This window comes from Pseudophryne corroboree, chromosome 7 (assembly GCF_028390025.1).
Source record: "Pseudophryne corroboree isolate aPseCor3 chromosome 7, aPseCor3.hap2, whole genome shotgun sequence".
NCBI lineage: Eukaryota > Metazoa > Chordata > Amphibia > Anura > Myobatrachidae > Pseudophryne > Pseudophryne corroboree.
Genome location: NC_086450.1, coordinates 329,367,039 through 329,388,972, shown reverse-complemented (window position 1 = coordinate 329,388,972; position 21,934 = coordinate 329,367,039). Strand labels below are relative to the sequence as shown.

The 21,934-nt window shown below is 44.1% G+C and overlaps 1 protein-coding gene across 3 annotated transcripts in view; it reads left to right on the top strand.

Annotated features, from left to right (window-relative positions):
- The window catches only part of SHISA9 (shisa family member 9), a 777,795-nt gene that overhangs the window by 611,434 nt on the left and 144,427 nt on the right, over positions 1-21,934 (top strand). For all 3 annotated transcript variants that reach the window (XM_063934339.1, XM_063934338.1, XM_063934337.1), the window contains one exon: positions 13,570-13,728. In XM_063934339.1, coding sequence (XP_063790409.1) covers positions 13,570-13,728 — 159 coding nt within the window. The remainder of the gene's footprint in view (positions 1-13,569; positions 13,729-21,934) is intronic.

Genomic DNA, 21,934 nt, shown 5'->3' with positions numbered 1-21,934 from the left:
ATATTAACATTTCTGCCTCAGGGGACAGGACACTGAAATAATCATCAGGGTGGCAGAAACCAACTGTTAGGTGCTGTTGTAGGAAGCATCAGAGCCGGCCCTAACCAATATGATGCCCTAGGCAAGATTTTGGCTGGTGCCCCCTAGCACCACTGCTAGTTCTGCAGGAGATGCCTGGCGTGAGTCAGCTGGCAGCTCTGCTACCATTGGGCACCTTTTGTTTATGAAAATGCATCTTATTTGCATTACTATGTGGCTATGATGCATTGATATGCAGCATGCCTATATTCTGTGTGCGACTGCGGCTGTATCTGCATACGAAATGCTACATTACAGTGATTTCCAGGAATACACTGTAACGTAGCATTTCATATACAGATACAGCCGCAGTCACACACAGAATATAGGCATGCTGCATATCATTTTAATCAGCAGAAGCTGCTGGTGCCCCTAAGCATACCAAATGCCCTAGGCACTTGCCTAGTTTGCCTATACCTAAGGCCGGCTCTGGGAAGCATGGAGTAGAAAATAGTTTAACAGTGGGAAAAGCACATGAGGGGAGAAGGCCCTGCTCGTGAGATCTTACTGTATATTCTGAATGGAAGGGGCGACAGACAGGGGTGACACAGAAGGTTAGGATGGGAGATGGGGTAGAAGTAAACATGTAGCAGAGGGTTAGTATGAGAGATGTCTGGGTTTGATGAAGACGTGGGTCTTGAGTGTTTTGTAGAGAGGTGGAGAGTCTATGATAGGTGACAACAGGAGTTGGGTTCAACTTAGATCAAATTTAACTTGATTTCATTTCAATTTATTTTCTAAAAGTTAATATGGTGGCGGATAACAAGAATAGACAGCATAAAATAAAAAACAGTCATTCATACAAAACGCAATGACTGGTGTACAACTCTCCAATATTACACACCCAGACGGTAGTGTCAAATGCTCTGGTGGGAATTAATCCTATATATTATTGATTGAGAAGAGTGCACCCAATCAGCAAACAACTAATAACTAAAAGCCACCTCAACAAGAGATAAGAAAGCATCACAAAATAAGGAGAGTTTCTATAAGGCAAGATAATCAAAATGGCCAAAAATACTACTATAAAAAATAAAACACACCCTGATTAATGTGATAGCCTGCCATAATACAGCCTCATCAACCTATTTACATGTAAAAGGGGAAAACTATTAACAGCTTATAGGGTCCCTGCATAATCAGCCTTGTGGTTTACTTTTGCTCTGGCCTATTTAGCCATATGCATCAAAGACACTGGCCCAGCAAAGTGGTACAGTAAATTAAATCTTAGCATTCTGGGAGCGCCGCGTATTGTTTAGCAAACTAATGGGGAGGTCTGTGCATAGGTGTAGCCACAAAAAGCAGGTGTAGTTGTAAACTAACAGGTAAAACTCTTTAACAATTTTGTTGTCTTATGATGAGCTGCCGCTAAGACAAGGGTAAGATACTTATTAAACAGCCGAATATTGCCCAGCTGCCTTTAAAATAAATTTTGTATAAATGCTGATGATCAGATTTGCAATAAAATTCTACTTATCCGTGTGATAAGGGACATATTGATTTGTGTCTTTAAAGTACTCTTGGAATTTCATTTTTTCCAAGTACTGTATATATGTTCCATATAATTTTTTTTACTTCTTGACTTCATCATTTGGGTGATTCTATTTATGTGGTATATATTTCACCTGTGCAAGCTAGTTAGAATGCTTTGTGAATACCAGAGCTGGCTGTTCCATGAATTGTTATTCCCAACTAGGGGCCGGATGTAATGAACCCCGAGTTCGGTGGCAGTGCGGGATTCTGGACGATCTCAGATTTTTTTTAAAGGGGCAATCATTTACAAGGCATGGTTTTGCCTTGTAAGTGATTGCTACTTTAAAAAAAAATGTCCGCGTTTGGCCAGCATACTGCACAACAGCCGAACTCGGACATCATACTTCCGGCCACATATATCAAAATATGGAGGAAAAACTATTTCTTTCTTGAACATTCTCACTTGGTTTTATTAGATGTTCTGCAAACTTAAATGTTATTACGGGGCAAAATTGCTCCAATTTGATAACTGAGAGACCTTGACATATCGTGACTCTAAATTGCCTGTTTATAGCAGGGCTTCACCAGTTACATTATTCTGTATCTGTTCCACATGCTGTGACTCATTTGTAAATAACAGTTAACACTTCGTACTGTATTTTGTAAGTTATACTGCATGATTTGTTTCATTTTTTGCAGATCTGTAAATCTGTAAGGGTGTTATTTACAGCATACTGTATATCAAATAATTAGTGACCCCGCTGATGCAAATGTGTCTTCTACATACTAAATTTGTTGTAATGGGTAATACTGCTGATAGGAAATGAGTGGTTTCTCTAAAATGTTATTTTTGCCTCATTAACAGGCTGCTCTATGGAGATTTTCTTATTGTGCTGTGAGCTCATACTAAAAGCACTTTGTAGTTGAGAAATATAAAGGTTCATATCAAGCTGTGAATATTTGCATCTTGATAAAGGACTTGAACATTAAGTGGAGAGGTTAAAATAACAATGGATAATGTGTCCATAAATAAAATACTGCATAAATCGAATCACCAAACCTAAGAGAAAGTTTGTGCCTTAAAATGGCAACTTCAAGATCTCTTGAGTCTCCATGGTGCAGTTATCAGCCCCTCCTCCTTGGATGTCCCAGTTAACATACATACTTAGAGAGCCCTGATCTCATTCCATAAATTGTTAAAATTAACGTAACACATTAAGAAGAATTAACTGCTGTAGAGAAAATGTAGGAACTATGCATTTTGTATTGCACCTCTTGATGGCTGGGGTGCTGTAAGTCCCCAGTGACGTAGCTGCAAGTCCATCTCTACATGTAATGTGTATTGTCAATATAATTTTTAAGGTTGAATGCAGAAAGCGAATTAAGTCTTGAACAAGTGATAAGGTCACAGAAAAGCATTGCCTACTGTAATGTTTGGCCCACACCATCCGTTTAATCTTAATCTTTTCTTCCACTATACAGCCTGTTTTACTCTATGTTTTGTTTTCCTATCCTATTCATAAATGTATGGGCTTATCCAAGGTTACCTTTATTCATCATGGGAAATATTTGAATTTCCTTTTTTTGTTTTATAGCACTTTGGTTTAACATTTACTTACAAACTACTGTGGGGTCTGATATTACAATTTACCATAACGATACCCCATTTGCATATGGGCAAATCTGCACCAGTACCCTTCTGTTCCCATTTCTGTATTTTGTTTTGCATACATTTTAAGATGCATGCAATTATTGATCTAGCACAGTTGTTCCCAAACTGGATGTCATTGCCACAGGTTTAGTGGCCAGGACCAAATTAAATAATTTATGGAAAAAAAAAACACAAGTACAACCCTGCCTAACACCGCATAACTAAACCTTAAGATGGCTATTATACATAATGTGCCAAATTTAATATTTTCACTGAATTTCAATAAAACTTTTGGCCTAGGGTTGCTGTGAAAAAAAAAATGCTTATCCTTTTTTAGGGCGCCATGATTGATAAAAGTTTGGAAAACACTGATCTAGCATATAAGTGCATCCACAGCAAAGATGAGACAATTATTATTATCATCATCATCATCATCATCATCATCATGATCATCAATGACAACTGCCAAATGTGCACCTAATTTATGTGGGCACAAAATGTACATTTCGTAGGTAATGTATTTCAAGAGATGTGAAACTCAAAATCACTTAAGCAAGGTATCGCAAATACAAGGTACAATATGTTAAACTGTATACATACTGTAAATGATTACTTTAAAGCAGCATTAGAGTGGCACCAGGCATACGCACCTCAACAGAGGATACTACGCCTGGATTTCTGGTCCCATAAAGTGGGTAGCAACTAGGAGGGTAACCTACGGATGCACACAAGTGAACAGTTTCATGGGAGTGTCAAGAGAGTGTTGGGGCATGTACTGTAGCTAGAGTTCCGTACTGGGCTTGCATATTGTGAAGGCATGCCTGTTTCAGACGGATCTCTGGCATCCTGCATGACGTAGTTTAAAGTGCCAATGCTAATGATGATGGTTGTGGCTGCGGATGGAAAAGAGTGGGTGCTAAAGTTGTATGCATGAAACCATGCTGATCGCCACATTATCATATGATACTTAATGTGGCTGCTGCTACTGTCCGGACTTGTGCTGCTTTGCCTGCGACTCAGAATAGATCCCTGGGCTGCTATATTTTTCACAGTTCACCAAAGAAATTTGGCCTCAAATGGTCCCATTCAACTGCACTACAGTTCTGATAAAATTATCTAGAAATTCTAAATACTCTGTTCCAGGATGCGTGGCCATGCCCCCTAAGAGAAAAAAGAAAAAATACTATGTGCGGCTCTGCAAAGCTAAGAGGGGCACTGTGTGCAGCAGCTCACCTGGCCAAGCGGCAAAGCGCACTGCAAACGAAACATTTGTGCTTCAAAGTGGGACAATATCTCCCATAGCATCTGATCAAGGTCCCTGCCCTGTCCCCTCCAATAACCCTGGGTAAATAATACCTATCTATGTGCAGGGCTATCTTAATGTATGGGCAAAAGGCACACTGGGCATCTGCCCAGGACCCTACATTTCTAGGAGCCTTTGAGGTGGGTGGCCTGAGCCATGGGGTATCTAATCCCCAGGTTGGTGCCTCCAGAGCTTCTTGGGAGATAAGTAGAGAATGCTGCCTGGCCACTCTGATTGTGAATTACACACAGAGGGGGAGATATATGAAGCAGTGAAAAGAGTGCAGAAGTGTGCCAGCAGAGAAATTGCCCATGGCAACCAATCACCTTTGAAGCAACATTTATCCAGTGCATTCTTTAAACTTTTAGGTAGCAGTTGATTGGTCAATTTGTCACCTTCTCCACTGGCAACACTTCTTAACTCTTTTCACTGATTCATACATCTCCCTCAGAGTGCAGCATTCTCTACCTGCTTCCCAGCCTGCAGCTAGACAGTGAATGGCTGTCAGCATGCTGATAAGTGGATGGCTGAAGCTATCCACGAATCAGAGTGTTGACAGCCATTCACTACACATACAAGCATGTGGAGAGACAGCTGGGACTGCAGGAGGGGTTAGTTATGATTTGTACATTTTGTATTCCTGCGAAAGGGTGGGTACGGGCCACTGCATTGCTTTGCCCAGGGTCTACAATGCTGTCAAAATGGTCCTATGTGGTTAGAAATGTGACATACCTGTACATACTGTATTTGAAAGTGTAACCCTTTAATTCTTCATCAGGAAAACAAGAGCTCTGCAATATTATTTTCTCTACATGTAAAGTAGAAAGGAAATTTGCTAATTTATTGATTTCTGAAGAATAAAAAGGCAGCTCTTTCGAAGCACTCTACATTTTATTTGCAATTATACATCATTATATGCCTCCATTACTTGCTTTTCTTCTTACTCTTCTAAAGACATTAGGAGGTATATAAATGTCAATTCAAAGCAAAGGATTTTTCTAAAATTTCCCATCCCATAAATGTAATATATCTCTATTTGTCCTTTTACTGTAATCACTTTTGTGCAGTAATCTTTTTGATGTGTGCTTCAGTAAAACTAACCACTTAATGTCCTTTACTGTCACTTATGCTTTATTGTGAATGAGATAATGGGAAGCACGTTAAATTGCACAAAAACAAATGTAGTCACCACTACAGTAATAACTATTGAAAAAATAACTTAGACTGAAATTCTGATTCTGTATAAAATATAAGGCAAAATTCAAATGGCAAACTAGGGAAGAGATTAATTCTGTATCAAATGAATTAAAAAAATCTGTTTATTCCTATCTATGAAGGGTTAATGTTGACAGTTACCTTGCTATTGCCAGAGATAGTCCCTGCTGGTGATAAGATTTGCTAGATTTTCTCTGTCAATAGCCTCTATAACAATGATAGTGGTAGTAGCTCCACAAACCATTTCCTGCTATTGCCATCCTAACAACAGAAAGCTTTTCTGAAGGATTTTACATGCTCTGTACTATGACATTGGGCATCGGCCTTGGCAGACGACGTTGCTGGCATTTCATCGTCTCGGCCATGACTAGTGGCAGCAGCTTCAGCACGAGGTGGAAGTGGATCTTGGTCTTTCCCTAATTTTGGAACCTCAACATTTTTGTTCTCCATATTTTAATAGGCACAACTAAAAGACACAGAGGTAGCTACAGCCGTGGACTACCGTACTGTGTCTGCTGCTAATATAGACTGGATGATAATGAGATGAAATCAATATATATTATATCACACTAGTACTGCAGCCGGACAGGTAGATATATTTATCATGTAATGACTGATGACGGACCTGCTGGACACTGTCAGCTCAGCAGCACCGCAGACTGCTACAGTAAGCTACTATAGTAGTATGTATAAAGAAGAAAGAAAAAAAAAAAACCACGGGTAGGTGGTATACAATTATGGATGGACGAGCGACTGCCGACACAGAGGTAGCTACAGCCGTGGACTACCGTACTGTGTCTGCTGCTAATATAGACTGGATGATAATGAGATGAAATCAATATATATATATATATATATAATATCACTAGTACTGCAGCCGGACAGGTAGATATATTTATTATGTAATGACTGATGACGGACCTGCTGGACACTGTCAGCTCAGCAGCACCGCAGACTGCTACAGTAAGCTACTATAGTAGTATGTATAAAGAAGAAAGAAAAAAAGAAAAACCACGGGTAGGTGGTATACAATTATGGATGGACGAGCGACTGCCGACACAGAGGTAGCTACAGCCGTGGACTACCGTACTGTGTCTGCTGCTAATATAGACTGGATGATAATGAGATGAAATCAATATATATATATATATATATATAATATCACTAGTACTGCAGCCGGACAGGTATATATATTTATTATGTAATGACTGATGACGGACCTGCTGGACACTGTCAGCTCAGCAGCACCGCAGACTGCTACAGTAAGCTACTATAGTAGTATGTATAAAGAAGAAAGAAAAAAAAAAACCACGGGTAGGTGGTATACAATTATGGCTGGACGAGCGACTGCCGACACAGAGGTAGCTACAGCCGTGGACTACCGTACTGTGTCTGCTGCTAATATAGACTGGATGATAATGAGATGAAATCAATATATATATATATATATATATATATATAATATCACTAGTACTGCAGCCGGACAGGTATATATATTTATTATGTAATGACTGATGACGGACCTGCTGGACACTGTCAGCTCAGCAGCACCGCAGACTGCTACAGTAAGCTACTATAGTAGTATGTATAAAGAAGAAAGAAAAAAAAAAAACCACGGGTAGGTGGTATACAATTATGGATGGACGAGCGACTGCCGACACAGAGGTAGCTACAGCCGTGGACTACCGTACTGTGTCTGCTGCTAATATAGACTGGATGATAATGAGAGGAAATCAATATATATTATATCACACTAGTACTGCAGCCGGACAGGTAGATATACTTATTATGTAATGACTGATGACGGACCTGCTGGACATTGTCAGCTCAGCAGCACCGCAGACTGCTACAGTAAGCTACTATAGTAGTATGTATAAAGAAGAAAGAAAAAAAAAACCACGGGTAGGTGGTATACAATTATGGATGGACGAGCGACTGCCGACACAGAGGTAGCTAGAGCCGTGGACTACCGTACTGTGTCTGCTGCTAATATAGACTGGATGATAATGAGATGAAATCAATATATATTATATCACACTAGTACTGCAGCCGGACAGGTAGATATATTTATTATGTAATGACTGAGGACGGATCTGCTGGACACTGTCAGCTCAGCAGCACCGCAGACTGCTACAGTAAGCTACTATAGTAGTATGTATAAAGAAGAAAGAAAAGAAAAAAAACCACGGGTAGGTGGTATACAATTATGGATGGACGAGCGACTGCCGACACAGAGGTAGCTACAGCCGTGGACTACCGTACTGTGTCTGCTGCTAATATAGACTGGATGATAATGAGATGAAATCAATATATATATATATATATAATATCACTAGTACTGCAGCCGGACAGGTATATATATTTATTATGTAATGACTGATGACGGACCTGCTGGACACTGTCAGCTCAGCAGCACCGCAGACTGCTACAGTAAGCTACTATAGTAGTATGTATAAAGAAGAAAGAAAAAAAAAAACCACGGGTAGGTGGTATACAATTATGGATGGACGAGCGACTGCCGACACAGAGGTAGCTACAGCCGTGGACTACCGTACTGTGTCTGTTGCTAATATAGACTGGATGATAATGAGATGAAATCAATATATATATATATAATATCACTAGTACTGCAGCCGGACAGGTATATATATTTATTATGTAATGACTGATGACGGACCTGCTGGACACTGTCAGCTCAGCAGCACCGCAGACTGCTACAGTAAGCTACTATAGTAGTATGTATAAAGAAGAAAGGAAAAAAAAAAAACACGGGTAGGTGGTATACAATATTATATATATATATTATATACAATTATATATATATATATATATATATATATATTAAACTCACTGGTGGTGATTATTAAACTGGTGGTCAGGTCACTGGTCACACTATCAGCAACTTGCAAGTAGTACTCCTAAGCAGACAATCACAATATATATTATACTGGTGTTCAGTGTGGTCACAATGGCAGTGTGGCACTCTGGCAGCAAAAGTGTGCACTGTACGTTATATGTACTCCTGAGTCCTGCTCTCAGACTCTAACTGCTCCCCACTGTCAGTGTCTCCCCCACAAGTCAGATAATACAGTCACACTATCTATCACTTCAGCAAGTAACTACTAGTACTCCTCCTAATGCTCCCCAAAATTACTACTGTGTCTCTCTCTACTGTCTCACTCTCTTCTCTATAAACGGAGAGGACGCCAGCCACGTCCTCTCCCTATGAATCTCAATGCACGTGTGAAAATGGCGGCGACGCGCGGCTCCTTATATAGAATCCGAGTCTCGCGATAGAATCCGAGCCTCGCGAGAATCCGACAGCGGGATGATGACGTTCGGGCGCGCTCGGGTTAACCGAGCAAGGCGGGAAGATCCGAGTCGCTCGGCCCCGTGTAAAAAAAACTGAAGTTCGGGCGGGTTCGGATTCCGAGGAACCGAACCCGCTCATCCCTAGTATTTACCCTGCACAGAAACAAAATAACCCGCCCAAATCTAACTCTCTCTGCAAATGTTATATCTGCCACAGCTGCAGTGCACATGTGAGTTGATCGCAGCAGGAACTTTGTTAGCAGTTGGGCAAAACCATGTGCACTGCAGGGGAGGCAGATATAACATGTGCAGAGAGAGATAGATTTGGGTGTGGTGAGTTCAATCGGCAATCTAAATTGCAGTGTAAAAATAAAGCAGCCAGTATTTACCCTGCACAGAAACAAAATAACCCGCCCAAATCTAACTCTCTCTGCAAATGTTATATCTTCCCCCCCTGCAGTGCACATGGTTTTGCCCAACTGCTAAAAAATTTCCTGCTGCGATCAACTTGGAATTACCCCCATGGTTTTGCCCAATTGCTAACAAAATTGCTGCTGCGATCAACTCAGAATTAGGCCCATAGTAACATAGTTTCTGAGGTTAAGAAAAAGACAATTTGTCCATCGAGTTCAACTTATTAGTGGTCTCTTACAATGTATTATTTTTAGGACACTTTTATCTGCTGTGAATGTTTGTCGTTATGTTTATTCCTCTTTTTTCTTTTTATCTATAGTGCGTGATCTACCCACCATAACCCTATATATCCTTATCCATTAGGAATTTATCTAGTCCATTCTTAAAAGCAATGACCGAGTCCGCCATTACTACTCTCTCAGGCAGGGAATTTCAAATACGTATTGTCCTTACAGTGAAGAAATCTTTACGTCTCTGTGTGCGAAATCTCCTCTCCTCTAACCTGAGTGGATGTCCACGTGTCCTCTGTGTTGATCTAACAAAAACAAATCCCCCACTTGCTCTGTGTATTGTCCCCTTATATATTTGTAACACACACGCTTCGCTACGCTCTGCATGAGGAAGGGGGAAGGGAGTATATGCCCATGGGGGGTGGTAACCACCAGGGGGGGGAGTTTAACCAGTGACAGTGAGAGGAGATTAAAATAAATATTTAAATTAGGTGTGAGGGTGGGTAAAATAATAATAAAAAAATACCCTGGGTCACAGGGTATTGGGAAGGGAGGGAGTGGGGGGTACTATTATTAGAATTTAAGACCACTGGGGGCAGGGTCGGTGCTAGGGTGTTCGGCGCCCCCTGCAAACGATAAATTTGTGCCCTCCCATATTTTACAAAGGGACAGCATGCAGCAAAAATGGGTGTGGTCTCACAAGGAAGGGGCGTGGCCATACAATAGTACCCCCATTTCAAATTACGCCACACAATAGCACAATCTTATTCACATTACCCTGTGCATAGTAGTGCTGTTTATATACATAATGTCCTCATTAGTGGCGCCGGTTATACACATAATAGCCCCTGTAGTAGCGCCGGTTATACACATAATAGCCCCTGTGGTAGCGCCGGTTATACACATAATAGCCCCTGTGGTAGCGACAGTTATACACATAATAGGTCCTGTGGTAGCACCAGTTATACACATAATAGCTCCTGTAGTAGCGCCGGTTATACATAATGCCATCAGAAGTGCCATTTACACAAATTATGCCCCCCTCCCTCCAGTGGTGCAAGTAGAAAAAATGTCCTAGTGGTACTGTGTGCTGATGGCGCGCGTGCCAAAAATGGATGTGGCCAAATGCCACATGGGGCGTGGGCAATGAAAATGGGGGCATGATACACATATGGGGGGCCAGATACACATATGACCCTAATAGTGTCAGATACACATATAACCCCACCATGCCAGATATGCTCTTAGTGCCTGATATGCCCCCACAGTGCCAGATACACGAATGCCCCACGGTGCCAGATACACAAATGTCCCACAGTGCCAGATACACAAATGCCCCCAGCAGTGCCATATATGCCCCCACAGTGCCAGATATGCCCCCACTGTGCAAGATACACATATGCCCCCACAGTGCCAGATATACTCCACAGTGCCAGATACACAGTGCCCCACAGTGCCAGATAGTGCCCCACAGTGCCAGATACACAGTGCCCCACAGTGCCAGATACACAATGCCAGATACACAATTCCTCACGGTGCCAGATAAACAGGGCCCCACAGTGCCAGATACACAGTACCCTACAGTGCCAGTTACTCATTGTCCCACAGTGCCATATACACTGCCTTACACACACACACACACACACACATACACATAGCTACACACACACACACACACACACACACACACACATATAGACACACACACATGCTGTAGATACACATAGATACACACATACACATATATACACACACACATATACACACACACACACACACACACACACACACACATACACACACACACACACACACACATACTGTATATACACACATACATACATACATACATACACACAGATACACACACACACACTTTTTCACTCACGCTCCTTCAACATACCATCTGGCTGGCTGGATTTGTAGCAGTTTCTGTCCTCTTCAGCCTGGTCCCGTGTAGCTCTGCCCCTCGGCACCGTGTAGCCCCGCCCCCTTTTCAGCCAGAGCCCATAACACGGAAGGACACTGCAGGGGAGTAGAGGGAAGCTTCAAGCTGCCGGCGCCGCTTCCTGTCAAATGGTGTAACAGGCACAGCAGCCGGCAGCAGCAGCAATGGGCCCAGGTGTAGCAGCGGGGATGCAGAGCAGGGAGAGTGCCTCTCCACCCAGGTGCATACATTCTTTGCATCCCTTTGCCGAGCGGGTAGCGCCGGGCAGGACCTGGGGGTCTATTGCCAATGGTGGGGGTAGAAAGTTATTTTTTAATGGGGACCTGTGGACACGGGGATGATGAGGGGATGCAAAACACCCCTAGATATATCTTTTTTAAATAAAATATTTTAATGGTTTTTAAAACAATTTTTTTTAACTTTAATAAGTAATTAAAAAAAAAAACAATTTGAGTGGTTTTGTGTGGAAAAAATCATCAGTTAAGTAGTTAAGAGCTCCAGGGTTACCTTCTTCAATCAAGTGCTGCAGAGTTAGGCTCTTCTGCTCAGGACTGCCATCAGAAATTGTAGGGCCTGGGACTGACAAAATAGGCAGGGCCCCCCCTCAAAAAAATAAAATAAATAAAATTCCTATGCACCATTATGCCCCTATCACCATATTAGGCCCCCACATTAATGTCCTTGTCACCATAATATGCAGTACCTGCTCGTTTTCAGGAGTTCTGCTCGTTGTCATGGGTTCTGCTTGGTGTTATGGGCTCTGCATTTTGCTCACTGTCAATGGATCCCATCCCCCCCCTCCCCACCTCCCTGCTTCCGTCACAACCATAGCACAATGTTCTGCAGCTCCAAGTAAAAAAAACGATTGAAAATGTTCCTCCCAAAATGGCAATCACCAGAGGAGACAGTTATTAAAGATACTATAGCCTCCGCTAGTATCTTTAATAACTGTCTCCTCTGAGGTGGCGGCCATCTTGAGAGGGACATTTTTAATAGAGCCTGGGGGAGGACTGGGGGCGGCGAAGGATGAGCGGCCTGGGCCCTCCCTTCTCTGTTAGAGAGGCTTGGCCCGGGTCAGCTGTGCCCGCTCCACCCCCCTGATGGTGGGCCTGCTTCTGCTTGCCTTGCTTGCTGATTGCATAAGGCCGGATACTCATTAGAACGATATTGGCACAATATGTAGTTTTCAGGCAATTTGCAATGACATATCCTATGGATTGTACAATGTATACAGCAATTGCATGCTCCCACAGGTCATATACGATATCTTCTGATAGACTGTGCTACACAGCCAATCAGAAAATATTGTGTATGATGTGGTGCACTTAAATGAAGAACGGAACAAGGTATTGTCCTGTCGTTCATCGAATTGCACAGCGTGAATGGCCAATCTTGCTTAATCCGGAAAGAAGGGACTCTGCCCCTAACAATGCTCTGATTTGCCATTGTCCTAATGTGCACCCAGTGTGTGTGTGTGTGGGGTGGGAAGGGAGGGTGGGAGGGGGGGGGGATGTATCTGGAGGATTCATAGCTGCATACAGTAAGGTGTCTGGTCCTGGGGGACGGACCAGCTAGCAGGAAACATACAGTGATACAGCCCAGGAATGGGTGGACAAGGGAGTTTCTGGCCAACCCCTACAAGTGCTCTTCTGGGTTGCTGCAAGTTATATAATGTTACAGACTGTTATAATAGTGACAGGTCCTCTTTAAGAAATAGTGAATGTTGTCCCTACAATGGGAGATCTAAAAATGAATCTAATGAGCGGCATGGATAATCTGCTGTTCAGTGCAACCTGCGTGAATGATTTTATCTAGCAATATTTTAGCACTGTCATTTCTATAGTAGGTCGTGCATGCAACAGTGGTAGTATTAGTAGTACAGTACTAGATTTATGAAGTTACAGGATGCTAGGTGTCTAATTCAACTATTTATTTTTCTCTGCAGATACTTCAAAGATGAATAATATTGTTCCAACATCCCCACACCTTCCACAGATGGCACATCCACATTCCTTTCCAACTATGGGACAGATTTCAAATCCATATGAGCAACAGCAGCCTCCTGGAAAGGAGCTTAACAAGTATGCCTCTCTCAAAGCTGTTGGTGAGTAACAGTCCTGCTGTACTCTAAGAAGGGATATCACATCAGTTATGTGAATCCAGACACATGCTATTTGCCTGTGGAGCAATTAGCTCACATTTTTATTTTTATAATAGCATGAAAGCTAATCGCAATGAAGACATACAGCAAGGGTATTCCATATGTGTCCTAATTTTTCTATTATTTCAACAATTAGCAATTTACAGTGACTGTTTGTCCAAATTTGTCTCTAAAAGCACCCATTAATAATAATAATAATAACAATAATATTAAGTTGACACTCATATTATGGGTCGGATGTTATGCAGTGTGAGATGGCCGGAGCTCTGAGATTCCGGACAAACTCAAAACATTTTGTTAAAGCGGCAAACCTGGTTGGTTTTGCCGTGTAAATGATTGCCGCTTTAAAATGTACGAGTTCGGCTGGAATCTCGGAGCTCCAGCCGTCTCGCACTGCATTAAAACCAGCCCCATATGTCATTCTTCATCAAGCGGGCAAAGAGATGAATCCAAGCTCACCTTTGCAGCGACTAGGCGCGACTCCAACTCATTTGCCACGGCGCATGTACACGTTCGCGGGCGTGTGCGTATATTTGTGCCCAAGATTCGTAGATTTTACATTATGAGATAGTGGATGCAGCTAGTCGCAGCAGGGCACAGCAAGTCGCACCCGCGATGTGTGCAACCATTTGTATGCATCGTGGGTAATCTGAGCCCAGCTACATCTTTACCTAACTGAAGAGGCCACGGTTGGATGGGACTGTCATATGAACACTCTCTGACGATCCAGGAAAAGCTCTAATTAGCAGTCAGTTGCCAGTCTATGTGTTGGAGTCAGACTGCAGTGGATGAGTCTCATATCACACTTATACCCCTTTTCCACCTACAAGCACGGGTCGCAGCCGGGAGCCTGACACGGGAGCTGCCCAGCTGCGATCCGTGCTCAGCCCCTTTCCCATAGGCAGTCATCAACCCGGCATATTGCCGGGTTGGTGATGCTGCTAGTGATGTGGCAGGGGCGGTGCTGGGTGGCGCTGGGAGATCACATGATTTCCCAGCATCGCCCTTCCATACAGTGTAAACGTACCCGGATCATTCCCGTGTCCTACCCAGGTAGATACCCGGGTAGGATACACGGGTCACTTGATCCGGGTTTTTGCAGGGGGACCCTTTTCCACTTGCAAAAAACATGGGTAAATGTGAGCCCCCATGCATTTACCTGTGTTTTTTGAGCTAGTGGAAAAGGGGTATAACAGTGTGCGGATTGCTGCTGCTGCATGCAGAATGCTTCCAAGTTGGAAACCAATAAGTATTCAGGGGCTGGCTGCCATAGACAATCAGAACAGAGCATCTGCTTCAGAGTTGTATGCTAATGCATTCTCAGCTGTGAATTTACAGCTAATGTACCTAAATATACTAATGCTGCCGCCACATGGAAAAGTACTGAGACACCCACTGGTAGGGTGTGCAGTTAAAACACTGACTGTCAGGATCGCGGCAGTCTGATACCGACATCAAAATCCCGACAGCCAGGGAAAGGCTGACGGACAGAATCCCAAACCCTGTATTCCCACTCGGTCCATGCCACCACCCGAATGGCAATATACTTGTGTGGCGACCAAAGTTTGCCACCGGGCCCGAAGCATGGCGAGTGCAGGGAGTCCTTGAGGGGACATGCTGCGCTCGCTGCCGGGATTCTGGCTGTCGGGTTCCCGGCATCTGTCTTCTATCTGAGTACAATGACGCAGCATCACTCGCAGATCAGTCCATTATCAAACATCTGAGTAGCCCTAAGGTCCCGCAGCATGGCAGCAGCAAGTGAGATGATGGAGCCACTGTTACTGCATATGGATCTCAAATGCAGGGTGAGACACTCCCAGAAACCCCCCCTGTGTTTTTACCACCACACCCCGTTACCTCCCCCATATATTCTATCAATCACTTTGTAAATAAATCTTGCCTGTGACTGCCATAGAAAGACCTTCGCGGCACATGCACAGTGCGATATAAATGTATGCACAGTCAGACGATAATCGCGCAGCTGCAAAGACATCAGGTTTGCGTTCATCTCTGAATTACAGTAGGCCCAGAGACATTAAAACATCAGAAGGAAACTATCAACAGGTAAAGTGCAAATTCACCATCAGTGGTAAAAAACATCACCTTTAGAAGCTAAGCACAGAATGTTTCATTGTTCGATTCCCATCTCTACTGCCAGCTCCCACTGGCTGCATTACAATAAATACTGAGATGCACCCAATGGTTTCTTAAGGCCCGTACACACTGGTCGATATATCGGCCGTTCTCTTGAACGGCCGATATATCGCGGGACCGTCGGCCAGTGTGTACGGCCGATACGTCTGTGAACTCCGTCGTTCACAGACGTATCGAGTCGGCCCCGCAGCACAGCCGTCGGCCAATATATCTACTGATATATTGGCACGTCGCTGTGTGTGTACGGCGGTCTGCCGACCGCCCGTACACATGCTGCGGCGGCCGGCGGTGATTGACAGCTGAACTGGGTGGGCGTGTGTACATGCCCGCCCAGTTCATGACGTCAGTCCCCGACGGATCGGGCAGTGTGTATGCACAGCACACTGCCCGATCCGTCCATAGATATATCTGCAGATCAGTTGATCTGCAGATATATCTATTAGTGTGTACCCACCTTTACACCTTTTAAATCATAAGTCTGCAAACTCAGTCCTCGTCATTACCCCACACAGTGCATGTTTTGCAGGTCTCCTCACAGAATCACAAGTGAAATAATTAACTCCACCTGCGGACCTTTAAAAATGTGTCTGTGAGTAATTAATACACCTGCGCACCTGCTGGGTTACCTGCAAAACATGCACTGTGTGGGGTAATGAGGACCGAGTTTGCAGACCTATGTTTTAAATGAATCAACATGTTCACAAACCATTGAGGAAAACTGGTTGTTTAGCCATGAATGAATGTATTGATTAGAGATGAGCGGGTTCGGTTCCTCGGAATCCGAACCCGCCCGAACTTCATGTTTTTTTTCACGGGTCCGAGCGACTCGGATCTTCCCGCCTTGCTCGGTTAACCCGAGCGTGCCCGAACGTCATCATGACGCTGTCGGATTCTCGCGAGACTCGGATTCTATATAAGGAGCCGCGCGTCGCCGCCATTTTCACACGTGCATTGAGATTGATAGGGAGAGGACGTGGCTGGCGTCCTCTCCATTTAGATTAGAAGAGAGAGAGTGAGATTGATTTGAGACAGAGACACTTGATTTACTGGAGCTTAGGAGTACTGTAGAGAGTGCAGAGTTTAGTAGTGACTGACCACAGTGACCACCAGACAGTGCAGTTTTATTTAATATAATCCGTTCTCTGCCTGAAAAAAACGATACACAGTGACTCAGTCACATACCATATCTGTGTGCACTGCTCAGCCCAGTGTGCTGCATCATCTATGTATATATCTGACTGTGCTCACACAGCTTATAATTGTGGGGGAGACTGGGGAGCAGTGCCAGTTATAGGTTATAGCAGGAGCCAGGAGTACATATTATTAAAATTAAACAGTGCACACTTTTGCTGCAGGAGTGCCACTGCCAGTGTGACTGACCAGTGACCTGACCACACTGACCACCAGTATAGTTAGTAGTATACTATATTGTGATTGCCTGAAAAAGTTAAACACTCGTCGTGTGACTTGTGTGGTGTTTTTTTTTTTATTCTATAAAAAACTCATTCTGCTGACAGACAGTGTCCAGCAGGTCCGTCATTATATAATATATACCTGTCCGGCTGCAGTAGTGATATATATATATATTTTATATCATTATTTATCATCCAGTCGCAGCAGACACAGTACGGTAGTTCACGGCTGTAGCTACCTCTGTGTCGGCACTCGGCAGTCCATCCATAATTGTATACCACCTACCCGTGGTTTTTTTTTCTTTCTTCTTTATACATACATACTACATCTCTTTATCAACCAGTCTATATTAGCAGCAGACACAGTACAGTAGTTTACGGCTGTAGCTACCTCTGTGTCGGCACTCGGCAGTCCATCCATAATTGTATACCACCTACCCGTGGTTTTTTTTTCTTTCTTCTTTATACATACATACTACATCTCTTTATCAACCAGTCTATATTAGCAGCAGACACAGTACAGTACGGTAGTCCACGGCTGTAGCTACCTCTGTGTCGGCACTCGGCAGTCCGTCCATAATTGTATACAACCTACCCGTGGTTTTTTTTTCTTTCTTCTTTATACATACATACTACATCTCTTTATCAACCAGTCTATATTAGCAGCAGACACAGTACAGTAGTCCACGGCTGTAGCTACCTCTGTGTCGGCACTCGGCAGTCCATCCATAATTGTATACCACCTACCCGTGGTTTTTTCTTCTTTCTTCTTTATACATACATACTACATCTCTTTATCAACCAGTCTATATTAGCAGCAGACACAGTACAGTACGGTAGTCCACGGCTGTAGCTACCTCTGTGTCGGCACTCGGCAGTCCGTCCATAATTGTATACCACCTACCCGTGGTTTTTTTTTCTTTCTTATTTATACATACTACATCTCTTTAACAACCAGTCTATATTAGCAGCAGACACAGTACAGTAGTCCATGGCTGTAGCTACCTCTGTGTCGGCACTCGGCAGTCCATCCATAATTATATACCACCTACCCGTGGTTTTTTTTTCTTTCTTCTTTATACATACATACTACATCTCTTTATCAACCAGTCTATATTAGCAGCAGACACAGTACAGTACGGTAGTCCACGGCTGTAGCTACCTCTGTGTCGGCACTCGGCAGTCCGTCCATAATTGTATACCACCTACCCGTGGTTTTTTTTTCTTTCTTCTTTATACATACTACATCTCATTATCATCCAGTCTATATTAGCAGCAGACACAGTACAGTACGGTAGTCCACGGCTGTAGCTACCTCTGTGTCGGCACTCGGCAGTCCGTCCATAATTGTATACCACCTACCCGTGGTTTTTTTCTTTCTTTCTTCTTTATACATACTACATCTCATTATCAACCAGTCTATATTAGCAGCAGACACAGTACGGTAGTCCACGGCTGTAGCTACCTCTGTGTCGGCACTCGGCAGTCCGTCCATAATTGTATACCACCTACCCGTGGTTTTTTTTTTTCTTTCTTCTTTATACATACTACATCTCATTATCAACCAGTCTATATTAGCAGCAGACACAGTACGGTAGTCCACGGCTGTAGCTACCTCTGTGTCGGCACTCGGCAGTCCATCCATAATTGTATACCACCTACCCGTGGTTTTTTTTTCTTTCTTCTTTATACATACATACTACATCTCATTATCATCCAGTCTATATTAGCAGCAGACACAGTACAGTACAATAGTCCACGGCTGTAGCTACCTCTGTGTCGGCACTCGGCAGTCCATCCATAATTGTATACTAGTATCCATCCATCTCCATTGTTTACCTGAGGTGCCTTTTAGTTGTGCCTATTAAAATATGGAGAACAAAAATGTTGAGGTTCCAAAATTAGGGAAAGATCAAGATCCACTTCCACCTCGTGCTGAAGCTGCTGCCACTAGTCATGGCCGAGACGATGAAATGCCAGCAACGTCGTCTGCCAAGGCCGATGCCCAATGTCATAGTACAGAGCATGTCAAATCCAAAACACCAAATATCAGTAAAAAAAGGACTCCAAAACCTAAAATAAAATTGTCGGAGGAGAAGCGTAAACTTGCCAATATGCCATTTACCACACGGAGTGGCAAGGAACGGCTGAGGCCCTGGCCTATGTTCATGGCTAGTGGTTCAGCTTCACATGAGGATGGAAGCACTCAGCCTCTCGCTAGAAAACTGAAAAGACTCAAGCTGGCAAAAGCACCGCAAAGAACTGTGCGTTCTTCGAAATCCCAAATCCACAAGGAGAGTCCAATTGTGTCGGTTGCGATGCCTGACCTTCCCAACACTGGACGTGAAGAGCATGCGCCTTCCACCATTTGCACGCCCCCTGCAAGTGCTGGAAGGAGCACCCGCAGTCCAGTTCCTGATAGTCAGATTGAAGATGTCAGTGTTGAAGTACACCAGGATGAGGAGGATATGGGTGTTGCTGGCGCTGGGGAGGAAATTGACCAGGAGGATTCTGATGGTGAGGTGGTTTGTTTAAGTCAGGCACCCGGGGAGACACCTGTTGTCCGTGGGAGGAATATGGCCGTTGACATGCCTGGTGAAAATACCAAAAAAATCAGCTCTTCGGTGTGGAAGTATTTCACCAGAAATGCGGACAACATTTGTCAAGCCGTGTGTTCCCTTTGTCAAGCTGTAATAAGTAGGGGTAAGGACGTTAACCACCTCGGAACATCCTCCCTTATACGTCACCTGCAGCGCATTCATAATAAGTCAGTGACAAGTTCAAAAACTTTGGGCGACAGCGGAAGCAGTCCACTGACCAGTAAATCCCTTCCTCTTGTAACCAAGCTCACGCAAACCACCCCACCAACTCCCTCAGTGTCAATTTCCTCCTTCCCCAGGAATGCCAATAGTCCTGCAGGCCATGTCACTGGCAATTCTGACGAGTCCTCTCCTGCCAGGGATTCCTCCGATGCATCCTTGCGTGTAACGCCTACTGCTGCTGGCGCTGCTGTTGTTGCTGCTGGGAGTCGATGGTCATCCCAGAGGGGAAGTCGTAAGCCCACTTGTACTACTTCCAGTAAGCAATTGACTGTCCAACAGTCCTTTGCGAGGAAGATGAAATATCACAGCAGTCATCCTGCTGCAAAGCGGATAACTGAGGCCTTGACAACTATGTTGGTGTTAGACGTGCGTCCGGTATCCGCCGTTAGTTCACAGGGAACTAGACAATTTATTGAGGCAGTGTGCCCCCGTTACCAAATACCATCTAGGTTCCACTTCTGTAGGCAGGCAATACCGAGAATGTACACGGACGTCAGAAAAAGACTCACCAGTGTCCTAAAAAATGCAGTTGTACCCAATGTCCACTTAACCACGGACATGTGGACAAGTGGAGCAGGGCAGGGTCAGGACTATATGACTGTGACAGCCCACTGGGTAGATGTATGGACTCCCGCCGCAAGAACAGCAGCGGCGGCACCAGTAGCAGCATCTCGCAAACGCCAACTCTTTCCTAGGCAGGCTACGCTTTGTATCACCGCTTTCCAGAATACGCACACAGCTAAAAACCTCTTACGGCAACTGAGGAAGATCATCGCAGAATGGCTTACCCCAATTGGACTCTCCTGTGGATTTGTGGCATCGGACAACGCCAGCAATATTGTGTGTGCATTAAATATGGGCAAATTCCAGCACGTCCCATGTTTTGCACATACCTTGAATTTGGTGGTGCAGAATTTTTTAAAAAACGACAGGGGCATGCAAGAGATGCTGTCGGTGGCCAGAAGAATTGCGGGACACTTTCGGCGTACAGGCACCACGTACAGAAGACTGGAGCACCACCAAAAACTACTGAACCTGCCCTGCCATCATCTGAAGCAAGAAGTGGTAACGAGGTGGAATTCAACCCTCTATATGCTTCAGAGGTTGGAGGAGCAGCAAAAGGCCATTCAAGCCTATACAATTGAGCACGATATAGGAGGTGGAATGCACCTGTCTCAAGTGCAGTGGAGAATGATTTCAACGTTGTGCAAGGTTCTGATGCCCTTTGAACTTGCCACACGTGAAGTCAGTTCAGACACTGCCAGCCTGAGTCAGGTCATTCCCCTCATCAGGCTTTTGCAGAAGAAGCTGGAGTCATTGAAGGAGGAGCTAACACGGAGCGATTCCGCTAGGCATGTGGGACTTGTGGATGGAGCCCTTAATTCGCTTAACAAGGATTCACGGGTGGTCAATCTGTTGAAATCAGAGCACTACATTTTGGCCACCGTGCTCGATCCTAGATTTAAAACCTACCTTGGATCTCTCTTTCCGGCAGACACAAGTCTGCTGGGGTTGAAAGACCTGCTGGTGAGAAAATTGTCAAGTCAAGCGGAACGCGACCTGTCAACATCTCCTCCTTCACATTCTCCCGCAACTGGGGGTGCGAGGAAAAGGCTCAGAATTCCGAGCCCACCCGCTGGCGGTGATGCAGGGCAGTCTGGAGCGACTGCTGATGCTGACATCTGGTCCGGACTGAAGGACCTGACAACGATTACGGACATGTCGTCTACTGTCACTGCATATGATTCTCTCAACATTGAA